This window comes from Pteropus alecto, unplaced genomic scaffold (assembly GCF_000325575.1).
Source record: "Pteropus alecto unplaced genomic scaffold, ASM32557v1 scaffold251, whole genome shotgun sequence".
Taxonomy (NCBI): domain Eukaryota; kingdom Metazoa; phylum Chordata; class Mammalia; order Chiroptera; family Pteropodidae; genus Pteropus; species Pteropus alecto.
In genome coordinates this window covers 4,165,331-4,179,817 of record NW_006431048.1, presented here as the reverse complement: position 1 = coordinate 4,179,817, position 14,487 = coordinate 4,165,331, and the positions used below count along the sequence as shown (strand labels likewise).

The 14,487-nt window shown below is 43.8% G+C and overlaps 1 protein-coding gene across 4 annotated transcripts in view; it reads right to left on the bottom strand.

The window, feature by feature from the left end:
- LOC112469025 (kalirin-like) overlaps positions 1 to 14,487 on the bottom strand; it is a 102,343-nt gene that overhangs the window by 50,963 nt on the left and 36,893 nt on the right. For 2 of the 4 annotated variants that reach the window (XM_025052132.1, XM_025052134.1), the window contains exons 2-4: positions 14,452 to 14,487; positions 13,170 to 13,274; positions 1,647 to 1,777 (exon numbers count right to left, since the gene is read on the bottom strand). The exon at positions 14,452 to 14,487 is cut by the window's right edge and continues 236 nt beyond it. In XM_025052132.1, coding sequence (XP_024907900.1) covers positions 1,647 to 1,777; positions 13,170 to 13,274; positions 14,452 to 14,487 — 272 coding nt within the window. The remainder of the gene's footprint in view (positions 1 to 1,646; positions 1,778 to 13,169; positions 13,275 to 14,451) is intronic. The other 2 variants (XM_025052133.1, XM_025052135.1) reach the window with 1 other exon arrangement.

The following is a 14,487-nucleotide window of genomic DNA, read 5'->3' as shown; positions in this document are numbered from 1 at the left end:
AGCGCACACTTGGCACCTCTCGGGAAGGTGCTCACTGGTGCTTTCTCTACAAGATGCCCCCACTGAACTGCTGAGGGCACGGAGGCCAAGAGGGCTTTCCCAGATGGCACCCAACAGTCAGATGAAGAATGCCGCTTACAGCACAGTATTCCTCTTTCTATTCTTTATTCTTCTTCCTCCCTCACCTGTAACTGAACAGTTGGATATGCACAGGGCAGAAAAATGACAACCACTTTGGCAAAACTGAATTATGAAAGCTTTGAGGCCAAGGGATCAACATGAGGCTTTTCTTCCTTCATTTCAGCTCCGTTCTTCACTCAACAAGAGGAGAAAGACATCTGTTTGATAACCAACCTTTATGGCCTCAGAGACACTGACATCAAGTGAAGCTTTGGAGATACAGAAACTGTAATTATTCAGATAGGTATCCATGGTAACTGGCTTGCAAAATCCCCAGTCAAGGCCAGCAAGATTGATTGCAGACATTCTAGAATCATAACTTTGAATGTGCACCCTCCCCACTTGCTACCAGATGTGGGATGTAACAACTTCAAGGACATTGCTTTCTTGGTTTCTTTCTTGTTAATGATTTCTTCCTCTTAGAGCATTTACTTTGTGCCAGTTTCTTCATCTGGGTTTTCTCATGCTTATTACAAGGTAGGTATTATAAGCCCTATTGTATATAGATGAAAACACCCAGGCAGTTTTGCCCGAGGGGATAAAGTGAGTAGCAGAGCTGAGATTTGAACCCAGTTGTACAAGAGTCCAAAGAGTCTGCTCTTTCACTCTCGCCTACTGCCTGGGAAACTACTCAGACTGGCTCTCTGGAGTCCCTGAGGTGTCGAACGCACTTCTCCTTCTGTCCAGCCAGTAAAGAGCTGGACAAGAAATGCCCATGGCCGTGCACTAGGGCAGGCTAGGTGCTGTGCATCTTACTGGAGTCGGACTCACGTTATCTAAGTTTGAAAGAGTTTTAACTGAAGCTACACAACTGCATTTTTGGCCCAAGTGGCAGAAGGGACTAAGTTCTGAGATGTCAAAGGGCCCTAGCACAAGGGTTGTAACCGTTCTGAACTCAGGAAGCAATTCATCTGAAATTCTTGATCTATACAGCACAGAGAAGCCACCAAACCCCTGGGTGTGGGGCATCGCGGCCACGGGGAGGAAGCCAGAGGAACACATGCCTCTTTATCAGCATGTCCAGCACTGCCAACCAGCTCCCTCTCTCTAATACACACAATAATGTGTTGTAGGCCACAGGAAGGAACTGGCAAGGCCAAATAAAAGCATTTAAATATATCTTTAGCACGGCCCAAGTTACTGCTTGGAAGAAAGTGGTAAAAGAAAACCTACAGGAAAGCTAGAGTGAGAATTTGGGGCTGGAAGGGCCCCCCAGAGATGAAGTCCAGCTCTCTGTCTCCAGGTGACATTTTTATCCTAACCTATCTGCTGACAGATTGAAGGATGTCTTGGGCTATCCAGCCTCTAGGGTAGGGGATTGGACTATGTGCTGCTAGTAGACCTGGCATCTCTTCTCTCGAAGGGCTCCCTGATCCCTCTCTAATTCTCCCCAAACTTCCCGTGACCCTTGCCCATCGTCCACTGCACACACATGCACCAGGGAGGAGGTTGGGGAAGCCACTTACATCCTGCCTCTCAGGGCCTTGGCTTTCTGTTCTTCTTCCAGGTTTCTAGTAGGTGTGGGCGGGGTCATCCCCTCATTCAGGCAGCCTGCAGGGTCTTTCAAGCTCCCCCGGTAGGAGCCTCCTTCTAAGCTCTGAAAGAGAAGAATAAACAGTCTTATTGAAGTATACGCTGAAAAGTCATCCGGAAGGCCCTGTGTCCCCCTAGCCCAGCCACTTGGTAGATTAGTAGCCAAGGCTGTTGTCAACCGAACCTCAGTGAAGTGCCAGGAGACCAGCGATCAGAGCTGCCACCTTCTCAGGCCATCAGGACGTGCTTGGCATCATGTGCTGCCAGCTTCCCAGACATAATGAAAATTGTCAAAGTGACTTATCTCTGGGTAGGAGCTCCAGAAGTGAAGCTAATCATTGAAGCTCTACACTAAACAAGTGCTTAGAAAAGAAAATCAGTTGTAGGAGCATCAAATGCAAATGATAAGGGGCGGGTCGTGATAGGAAAACTAGTTTGGTAAAATCATGTTTGTTTAATCAGCTACAGATTTAGCCTTTTCTAAAAACATCTTTGCTAAGGTTATTTACCAAGGGCTTTCTTTCATTTGTTAATCTTTTCATTACTTTTAATTAAGTTGCTGCAGGATTGAGAAACAAATTAAAGGGATTAACATGGCACTCTAGCAAGAGCTAAATGTAAAGGATTCTAATCTCAGATCTGCTAGGGACTGGATGATCTTAAGTGAGGCAGTTGAAATTGTCCTATGCCTTGGTTTTCCTCAATTTTCAAATCAGAACGCTCCTTTCTACAGATTTCTTAGGACTAAACAGAGACAATAGTTGTACAACCCTTTGACAAATTAAAAATGCTTTACAAATGATGAGTTCCCCCCATGAATGGAACTGCTGACAATAAGGATACTTAAAATGAGGTCAACGTTAACATTTTTACAAGTGCCCTAGAAGAAAGATCACACAGTGACAGTCAGCATTTCGTTATGAAAATTGGCAGAAGCAATATGGGTAAACAGTAAGACTGGAGATCAAGGTCAAGGTGGGCAATGGTAAAACAAATATGGGAGATGAATCCAAACTCTTCATAGGAGACACTTGTCTACAACAGTCACTGTGGCTGGCTCAAAGAAAAGGCTTATCTTAAGTAGTCTTTGAAAACATTAGCCCTAAGGTTAAAGTCACAGAGATCAAAAAGCGTTCAAAAAGGCAATAGGAACAAAAGGTTTCAGCATCATCTTAAACAACCTGCGCTTGAAGCATCTGTCATGAACTCTCTTTGCCGTTGTTCTTCAACATAGGCCAAAGGGAGGTCGAAAAAGTCCAGGGAAATGAAACAAAAAATGGAGAGGTGCCCAATGGGCCACTATGAGAGAACAGGTAGAGAATATTAAGACTTGAAGTTGAAAAACTTAAAGCTGAGAAGAGATGTCAACTTTCCTTTCCCTTACTACATCCTCAGATCAACAGAATGTGCCAAGGCCCAAACGGGAATTTGGTACCAAAACTAGAAACTAGAATTAAGAGGACGGGGTCTTTAAGCTCAAGAAAGAGAATTTCTTTTAACTTGACAGGAAGGTATTTTAGAAAACAAGTAATCAACCATGGAAGTTATCCAGAGAAGCAGCACAGGCTAAAAATAAAGAAAGGTCAAGAAGAGTTTAGCTAAATTTACAGGTTCAGGATCTGTAACCAGTTATTAAGGAAATGAGTGTCTGGTGCTGAGGCTTGACAAGCCACCGGACAGGCAGGCTTTCCAATGACATGTGACATGTCCCCTGGTGCCATCACCAGAGACAGGCTCCCTAGGCAGATGGATGAGTTGCTGATTGATCTGATTACATGCCTTTTACGTCCCCCTCCCCCCATCCCCATTGTCCTGTTATAGTCTTTGTTCTGTAGCCAGTTGGCTGGCAGGATGCTGGCTGCAAGGTGTAGGAAACAGGCTTATATCTCTGCCTACAAGGTTCTCCTGTGGAACATCCAGCTTGGTGAGGTCCATTCTCAACTATTCTCCAGAATAAAGGATATCTTATTAGTCCAAAGTGTCATGCATGAAAATATGTTTCATCTTCTGCCTGACCCGCTATATGAGCCAAAAAGACCAACTGAGAGAGGAAGAAGAGGGAAGTAAAGGGTTTGGGTATGCTGGGTAATCTGCCTCAAATAATGGTGTTAGCTATAAATTTAATCGTTCGGTAGTGATTTCTTCTGAATACCTGGCTAGTTCTAGAGTTGAGATAATGAGTCCTAGCCAAGGGCCATTAGGGGTGACTTGCCACTGTCTGTGCTGCTCCAAGGGGAAAAGAAGCAGTGGTGGCTGGTTGATGAATGGAGCCCCTGCCAGGGCTCAGACTACGACAGTCTCAGTAGACAAAGGAGGGACCAACAAGAGTTGCACAATGGGTGTTCCCATAGTTGGTCCAAGGTCAGGGAATAGAAATGCAAATAGAATTCAAAAAAGTAGATTAAATGTAGAGGAAGGCTGTCCCATGTTAAAAATGAACACATTTCCTGTCCTCTGGATCTTGGATCACATACTCATAAAACGCCCTTCCTCTGGGCTCCTATAACCACCCTTTACACACCCCCTGCACAGCATTCATTGCACAGTGTTGCAAATGATCATTTGTTTGTACTATATGTATCAAGCATCTACCACATGGTGGATATTTGCAAAGTGCTGGAGAAACAAAGATGAATAAGATATGGTTCCCTGACCTCCATAATCTAAGCTACAATGGCTGTTCTTCTAGACAGAAGGAGTTCCATGGAGGATGAAAAAAGGAGCAGGTAGCTCTATGGTGGGTTGCAGAGGAAAGGGAAAGGCTTAATGGAAGAGGCAACATTTGAGCTGAGTACTGAGAAATGAAAAAGATTTTATTGGATATACCTATGGGAGGACATTCTAGGCAGGAGTAGCACGGTGAGTAAAAGATCAAGTTGTGAAACTACATGGGAAGCCGATATCTCCCTGGTATAGGTGAGGTATAGGGTGTTAAGTTGGGGTTTGGCAAGTAACTGTTATTTGAGCTGGGGGTGAGCAGGTATGAGGGAAAGAAGAGGTAAAGAATAAAATAGATAACCCTGGAGAAGTATGCAGGGATCAGATCATAAGGAGCCTTGTGTATAGCATTAAGAAGTAGAGACTTTACCTTCTAACACCAACGATGGGAGAATCTTAAGCAGAGAAGTAACATGATTGAATGTAACTTTTAGAAAGATGAATCTTAATGTTCATTAGAACTTTTCATGTTTGGGGAAAATGTCTCTGATAGGATAGTAAAGGAAGATAGGACTTAAATTTTATATACTCTATGATTAATTACATTATGTTTAAATTATGAATCAATACTGAATGTGTCTAGAGGATGATATTAAAAGAGTGAGAATTTGTTATATGCATGTCATTTTCCCAAATTTTCTTGAATGAGCATATATTGCTTTTATTAGTCAAAACTATTAAAAAGGTTTTTTTTTTTTTAGGGGAAAAAAAAAGAAAAGAAAGATACCTCTGGCAGTCACATAAAGAAATGTCAGGCTGAAATTGGGAGGAAATGGCTGCAACAGTCCAGGCAGGAGAGGATTTTGAGCTTTAACCCTAGACTGTGAGCCCCATTAAGGAAGGTTCTGTGCTTGATCTCAGAGCTGGCACATAGTAGAACTCCAAGACTTTATTGAATGTACTACGTAACTCTTGGGGGGTAGGTCAAAGTTCATTTGATGCAACAACAGATAAGGGTGCTGGCCCACCACCTACCACACCAACCTCAGGGAAGAGGCTTTCTTTCTAAAGGTTCAGTCTTTCATCTGAGGCAGATGGTAGAATCCTGGGGCTATTTAGAGGCATACTAGATTCTCACGTGGCCAGGGAGCTCTGGATCCTCAAATTTGAGGAATAAAACCAAACCATATAGATAGTTAAGCCATTACCCTATAACATTCACCCAACCACCTACCTACTGGCTAACAAATAATGTGTCCCTGTGCCCAGGGAGTGGCTACAGAAGATAAAGTATGACAAAGTTCCCTTTCCCTGCCCTTCACAGTGCATATGAGGTAGCTAAGAGCTAATGTTTGTAGGCTGCTTGCCAACCAGTTTACAAAGGGCATTCACCCTTGCTCAGTCTTCATCATAACTTTATTGAGATTAGATTCAGTGGACAGAATCAGCACTGTTGACACATGAGATAAAAGAGAAGCCCAGGGAGACTAAGTAAGTTGCTCAGGGGTACATGATAAGCAGCAGAGGCAAGACTGGAACCTAGGTTTTCTGATGACTTACACACTTGCCACCAGCAGCAGCAGCAGCAGCAGCAGCAGCAGCAGCAGCCAACGTGTTTAGGAAAAGCTTTATTAAAAATCATACAGAGAAAGCAGTGAGAGTCCTTAGTCCTGGCTTGGAATTAGAGACAATATCTTAAATACAAACTCAGAAGAAGTATGTTAGCTTTATTGGGAGGAGCCGGGTGGACAACCTCTTTTGGTAAATGAAAGCGTTGGTTAAAGACCGAGGCTGGCAGGTGAGAACTCAGAAGTGTCCATTAATGTCCAGAAGGACTCACCAAAGGAAGTTCTGGGGCCTTCAGGGGCTTTATCTGCACAGCAGGTGAGCAGAAAACACCTGCCATCACTCCCTAAAAGCAGCTCTCCAGCAGCAAAGATAGTAACTCCCTGGAGAGGAAGCCTTCTGGCAGTCAAGACCACAGGACCAAAAAGGACCAAAGGCAGCTCTGAAACTCAGAGACACAAGGGATCTCATGGCTTTCAGGTGGAGCTAGGGGCCAAAGAAATTCTAAGTGCAAAATTTGGACTTAGCAATCAAAACAGAAAGAAAAAATTCAAGCCCTAGATAGAAAAGTCCAAGTGTACTAGATGTTTCTATAAAATTTCTAGACTCTGTAAATTGGATAGAACCTAACTAGTTTGTCTTATGCTGAGCTAAGACAACTTCCAACCACAGGTCTAGGTTCTACCCTCTGGAGGAAAAAGAACTGAGGCCAACCCTTCTTTCCCATGGCAGAGCTAAATTATTGGAAGACAGCTCTCACGTGTCTTCTCTTTCCTAACTTCTCCCCAAACTTAATCTCGGTTTCTTCAGCTCTCTTTGAAATGACATGGACCACATGACACTGGTTACCTCCTCTGGGGCGACTTCTATTGAGTTCTAGAACATTTTGGAATGCTTACCTCATACATGATTCACACATGACTCATGACCAGTGTGGTCAGAAACACTTTGAATATAATGGGGCTATCACTCCCCTTGATCTGTACGTTGTACTTTCATTAACCCAGGCTATGACCACTCTGGCTATTTTGGCAGCTGTCAAGCTGTTGTACTTACAGTCCAGAACTTTTATGGGCTCTAAATCTTACCCTCTTCTAAGTTAAAGAGCCAATGAGGAATAGGAATATAAATCTCGGAGGTGAAAATGCAACTCAGTATACTCACATGTGGCTGAGGAAACAACCACCTACTGTTGGTTCCATCTCTACCCATGGTGGGTACGTACAGGGATGGAAGGAAAGAGAAAGTAGAGGTAAGAACAAAGAATTGAATTTTGGTGAGAAGATTCTGAGAAACAAAACCACTGCTCCCTTGTTTCATTCCATGATACGGGATTGGTTTTATATGTGTAGCCAAAGAAATCTCTATAATTCTGGGCTCGCTGCAGGTCCTCAAGAAGCAGCTTATTGGTGGAAGAAGTTAAAGCCCTTATTATGGTGAACTCATCACAGAAAGGCCATTCATCCCAAGACAGTTGTTGAGAGCCTATTATAGGGTCAGTCAATTCCACCACCATCCCACATTCTCTCTCCTCTGGGAAATTTGCTCTTATAAAACTTCTCGTTATTTGTACTCACATGTTTAACACCAGATCCTTTGATCACATAAACTCCCACAGACTCCCAACAGTACTAAGGTGAGAAGCAGTAGTAGGAAAAAGATAATCCCAAACATGAAAATATATAAACTTTTGGGAATAAATGTTCACTCATATATGTGTAAGAGTAAAAAACTCCTATATACTAAGGAGGAGGAGAAAATAATGTTCTAAATGACAAATCATTTAAAAGGGGAGGTAAGCCGCAAATGAACAGATTAAGATATTTTAACAAGTGACACAACAGAACCATCTAAGAGCTGTGCCAGGCAGCAAGTGGCTTACACAGTAATTGCCGTGAGAATGTAGAAGAAATCTGTCCGGGGCTGGGAAGCCCAGGGAAGCTCTTGTCGAGAGATGAGATTTGAGCGGGACCTTGAAGGACTAATATGCTTTAGATAAGCAAAAATAAGAAGGAGAACATTCTAGAGAAGCGGGGTGGTATGAACAGGAACTTAGCGGAGGGAAAGCCAAATGTGTATTTAGGGATAGTGAAGATAACAGTTTGGCTGAAGTAAAGTTCATCAACCAGAATAATAAGTAGAAGCCGAAGACAAGTTGGAGGAGAGACTACAAAACATTAGCTTTCTGGGTAAATGTTGACTTTATCTATGGGCCAGTGATTTCTAAACTTCGATTACATACCTCTATCAGTAAACACGATTTTGGTCAGGTACCCCTGAAGCATGTAACTTATTTATAAATTATATATACCTGTGCTACTGTATTATCAATATGTACATAATAAAACATACACAAAACCATTTTAAAATGATGAGGTAAAGGGATTCTAATATTTTCTTCCTGTCTCTCAATAAATTGTCTTATATGTCTGAAGGCATCCCCACAATGGAGATCACATCTCACGTAGGTGGGAGGGAGGTCATGAACCTTCTGTGAGGAGGGAGTCAATGAACAGGCAGACCAAGGTGGGGAAAGAGCAAGCAACGGACACTGCACTAGTCCAGGCATACGGTCAGGGCCCAGGATCAGTTGGTTAAAGAGAAACTGAAAAAAAAAAAAAAAAAAAAGGATTTTTAAGAAAAAAATTTAAATTGTTATTTGGAGAATGAAGAGGCTGGGCGAGTCAGCGTGGAGAGGAAACGGAAGCAAGTCGGGAGTGGTCAGACAGGCCGGCTTTGAACCGCCGATGCGGTGCCCATGGGAGTACTCACCTCCCACCAGGGGGACAGGGAGAGATGGCAGGAAAATGGACAGCCTTCGAGAGTTTAACACTTGTTACTGAAAACACCTGCTAATTTATTTTTTAATTAGGAAGGAAAATTAGAAGGAAAAGAAGAAAGTCATATATGTTAAATTTCATAGGTACTTAAAATTATTACCAGGCAGCTTTCCCTAGAGAGCTTCCATCATTTTCCTTTAATTCCTGGGCCAAATGAAGAAGGGTTTAAGTGGCGCTGATTAACAGGACTTGCCCAACAGAAGTCTGGCAGAAGCACAGACATTCGTCCTAATGAGAGTTGCAGGAAAAACCAAACGAGTGACATGATGACAGCAAAGGAAAGGAAAATGCTGCAAATCATCATCCTGTAGTGATATACTTAAAGGCAAACATATGGGAGTAGAGGAACAGCTATATCCAAAAAGGAGCTCTTTCACTAGCATTAATGCCAAAACCCTGAACCAGCTCAGACTCACAATGGAATATGCACCAGCTCCCTTAATTTCTTGTGGTGAAGTATCCACGTACTTTTGTCCATTTCTCTTCATAATCAGCAATCAACTTTTGTAAGACTTTGCAAGCCAGAAGTTTATCTGAGGCCCCCAAATAAAATTACTCGGTGCTTTCGAAGATCCAACCCATGTTCTGTGTCTCAGTAGCAAAGTTAGTTTCAGGACTAACCAGACACACATCTATCACTGTCCAAATGTCACACCTCCCCAGAGGCCAGTGGACCAGGCCTATTGGGAAGCTATTTTCACCAAGGTCACAATGCCGAAAGAGCCTGTTAATTGCTCATGCCATACCCAAAGCCAAAAAGGATGCCGGGGCACAGCTTTTTAGAATTCACCATTAGCTGGAAACAATCCTACAGGAGGAATGGAGATAGGGGCAAAGGAGAACATGGCAGAAAGAGGCCAGGCCCTGGGAGCCACATGGAGGTGAGACACAGGTAGAACTGCCTCTAGGACCCCCACTTACCAGCTTGCTTTTGACCAACTGTTCTATTGCACTGACAAGGTCTGCAGCAGTAGGTACTTCGGAGGAAGCCTGTCGGGCTGCTAGCAAAGAGGAGGACTGCAAGACATTGAGCAGCAAAGAAAAGCAGATTAGCAAGGAATGAGGAACAGCAATTAGGAAGCAAAACAAAGTCCAAAGCTCGAGGCGGGCAGGGCAAGCAAAGGTCTCTGTTAAGGGGGAAGAGACAACAGAGGGAGAGAGGGAGATGTGGGTGTGGGAAAGACCAGCCTGACCCCTTGTCAGGAATTCTGGCCAGCAGTGCAGCAGGGATGGAAACAGGTTCTCCTTAGGCAGGCCACCAGAGAAGCTGAGGGGCAGGGTCACTGCGTTCCCTGGGAGGCCAATAGGTAAGGGTAGTACCTATGGCGGGGTGGAGGTGGGGGAGGGCGGAGGCAGACAAGACCTTGGCCACTGAGCTGCCCATTGCTGTTCCAGGATATGAAAGGAGTCAAAAACCTAGACTCAAGTATGTCCAAAGAAGAGAAACTGTCCTTGCTTTACTTAGATGTAGATCTTAAATACAGATCTTCGCTATGTGTGAAACAAAAATGCTAAGGGCAGGGCTCTTAGAGACCAGAAAGCTAGAAACCCCCTCCCCATACACACACACACACACACACATGCACGCACACACGCACGCACGCACACATGCACACACATTCCTCCACAAACGCAGCTATTTTCAGTAAGGCCCCAAACTGGAACACTAGGAAGCAATAAAGGGCTTTAATAGGACTTGTGTGTCTCTTGCTGGAGTTAACGAAGGACTATCCTGTTCACAGCAAAAGGAGGCTCAAGCCAAGGGCCTGTCCCTCTCCCCCTTGTATCTGCAATAGGATTGGTCCATGTGACAGTTTGGTCAATAGTTTGGGGATTCCTGCTCACTGAAGGATGGTGGTTTATTTTTAATTCTTTCTCCTACTTGAGAAGAAACTGGGGAGACATGATTAATGATTAACCCTATGTGCACGCTGCCCCTGTCACATCAGAGCAGAGGGCAGTGGTGCCCCAGGGCCCAGCCTTCCACACTAGTGACTGCGGGAGTAAGTTCAATGTCCGGGCTGTGCTCTTGCTTCAAGTTTGTCTCTCACGTTAGAGGGAAGAGATTTTAAAAGGAAGCTTCTTGTTGTCTAGGCTAAGAGTTACTTTAGGTTTTTGCTTCTAAGACAGAGTAAAAAAAAAAAAAAAATCAAATAAATGTAATTAAGCGAGATATAACAACACTTTTTCCTCTCCTGGGGAAGGCAGGAAAAGAGCTTAAGTCTATTTGGAAATCCAAGTTATCAACTTTTTGATCGAGTAATCCTACCCCTGGGAATTTATTCCAAGGACAGAAGTGAAAAGAACAAAGGTGCCTATGTACAAAGTGATCTGCAGCAGTATTATCTGGAGAAATGAAAATTGGAAACAATCTACGATATTCCAAAACACGCTAGTCAAGCAAATTATGGCACATCAAATAAACAAAATACTCCCCGCTATTAAAATTAAATCTGTGGAGATAAAATTAATAAGGCTTTAGGAAATACTAAATAAACCTATACATGCATATGAACAAATATTAAGGAAGGAAATGTGAAGAATTATAGTAATTGCACAACATTACAACAGATAGACTTTTAAAAATTCCATTTACACTGTTGTAAAAATTATTTGATTAAATCCAACTCCATTTGCCAGAAGTTCTGAGGATCACCAACTATTCCAGAAAAACAAAGGTACAGAAATCAAGCAAGCAGGACAAAGGAGGGTTAACGAGTCTGGAAAGAGACTGTTTCTATCTGTCCTATTTCTGGCTAAGAAAATGTCTACACAAACACCTGGGAGTAAGTCCTCTTTTTCAGTTAAAAATTATCCAGAAACAACATAACATCCTTTTCCCCCAAACACACTGTGTTTGAGGGCATTAGAGGGGAAGGGTTCATGACCTTTCTTATCTTATGCAAGCTGGTACCTCCCTGTGAAGGGCTGTGTGGGATGGCGGATAATGTGACATGAGTGTCCTACTACCCACATATACAATCACTGTTTATGGAACATTTTACAAGGACAGGCCTCTGGGAACACAGCAGGTTGGTTCTCGTTCTCATCTCAAGGTAAAGCACAGGCACTTCTGACTCTGGGAATCCAGGATGGGCACCATGCCATGCTTCCTACTACTTTTTTCCCAACAGTCAAGAGTCAGAGCTGGCCATGGAGACCAGGGCCACCAACATCACCTTAGGAGGGGCCATAACTGTGCATTTCTCATGGGTGAGTCACAGAGGGGGTAGCGAGCATTTCCTAGTCATCATTCTGTCCCTAGAATCTGTCCTTCTGGCACGGAGGAAACCCTCAATTAATGTCAGTGGGTTAATGATCCAAGTGTAGAGCAGAGGTAAGTAAAACCAGAAATGGGGGATAGCACCAGAAATGCTGAAGCATCTGTAAGTGGTACTTTTCGAATAGTATCCTGGGTGGTATTGTATGTCGGGCCCACCGTGTCAGAGGAGGCTGCCCCCCCACTGCAAGGCAGAGGACTAGAGAGCACAGGGAGACCCTGGATGGAGGATAAACCACCACCACTGCCACCGCCATGTAAATGACACTCTGGAAAAGGAAATGCAAAGTACAATCAAAAACTGAAACCACCACTTCAACCTCCAGAGTCCAAAGGACGATGTCACTAAGGGAAGGCAGGAAAAACACAATGTAGTGAAAACGTGGTCTGTAAGGAAAGTGAGTGACACAGCACACAATTAGAGCAGCCCCGAGCCCCGGGTCAGAACCTGAAAGCACATCCAGCCTCAGCCTCTGCACCAGAAAAACCGGGATGACCACCCTGTGATTAGAGGCCTAGCGGGCATCACACTTTAGACACCCATGAGCCTCTGCCAGTGAGTCAGAGCACTTTGCATAAACGAGAACTTGAGCAACCTGGTATGTTAGGTGTGCCCTAACCTTTGACAGCAAGCATTTCCATACTCATGCTATGTCTGCAGACTTTTAACAGCACTGGGCTCGAATGGAAGTTCCCATTATTTGGGTTTTACAGTTGAGTATAGGGGAAACAATCATCTGAAACATCGGTCATACAGTCAGGCGCAACAAAATGATCATGACCTGAAACCACCTCAAATCCCTTTTTGAGACAAAGAGTGCCTTTTGGGATCTGCTGCTTCCAAAGACAGAGCCATTACCCGACATCAGTAGGACAAGAGACCAGGCAGGTTCCCATTCTGCACACACAGCTACACTGCCCAGAATGACGTCAGACCACCGGGCTAAGGGAGGGAGGCCCCCGACCAAACACAGATGGAAGCTACATCACCATTGATTCACGGGGTGTAAGAGGTAACAAGGGAGAGAGTATTACTACCCCACCGTACACAGAGAGTGAGATCACATGCATTACATGCTGCTCTTTCAAGTGAGAAAGTAAAGCTGTCCTACCATCTCATCCTGGGCGGGCTCATTGTCAAAGATCTTCATAGGTGGAGGGAGAGGTGTGTGTGACTCTTCATCTGGCTCGTCTTCACCCCAGCCTTTCTTGCTCTTCTAGAACAAAAGAGCAGTATTAGTCACTGCTTCATAGAGTTAAAGATGCCAATGGACTTGCAATTTTTTAAAAAGCAACATATACTATGCCACCTCTCAGCACACTCCTGTTTTTTATTTTTTCAGTTTCAGTGTCCTCCTCTGTAGAATGGGTAACCTGCTTATCTCAAAGAACAGTGAGGACCAAATGGGGGAAAATACACACGCACACACACAACATCTACCTTATCGATTAGCTAGGAAAAGGGAAAGCTGAGTGTGGTCAGAGAGAGACTAACTTCTTAAGTTTCTGAAGGACTATTAAACCACAATCTGAGCGTCACGAGGCTTTACTGATATTTTCAGAGGAAGAAACAGCAGACAGTATAAAAGTACAAACAGAGTATGGTTACATACCAGGAAGTATTTCTTAGCCACATCAGTGACTAGAGTTAGGTTAGTTTGTGAGATAAAACAGCTATCTCGTTCCCCAACCAACACATACCCACTATGCTTTGATCACAGAAAGTGATCCAAATCCCTTAACTTCGGAAGAGATTTTAGAGGTTGTCCAGTCTGACCTCTTGGCTAATACAGGGATCTTGTGCGAGGTCATACAGTCTCCCAAATCCTTCCAATATGAGTTTTCATGAAGGTTTATTTCATCACCGGTTGATTCTCCCATTAAATTCTCTCTTTGAACTGAAATCTTGCCTGCTATAACTCCTACCTGTTAAGCATAATTCTGCCCCCTGGAGCAACTCGGACTTGTTTATACGTGGTACTGCTCAAGATATTTGTGACCAGCTATTATAATCTCCCCACACAGTATGCTGTTTTCCAAGTGAAATGGTCTCCATTCTTTTATGCTTATTCTGAAAAGGCCTAGCAGGTTTTGACATAGTCTTTAGTTAGCAGAGGCAAGGGACCAAGTGACTAACTGGCTTCCTTTGGAGCCTAATCTGGCAAAATGGTTTCTGTCTGCTGGATAGTCTAGGTGCTAGTCAGTCTCTGAATTGGTCACAAATAAAACTGGAAGGTCTTGAGAATACAAAGAACTCAAGGCTCAAGAAGATACAATACCGGACTAGAGATTGTTCAGTTTACTACACCCGTGGAAAGATGCCTCACAGGGTTCCTGGAAGGGTGTGTGTCAGAAGTCTTTCCTGATGGAAGGTTCCAGGCCACATGCAAGTACCTCATCAGCACTGTCTCCTTGAGGGGTCGTCTCATC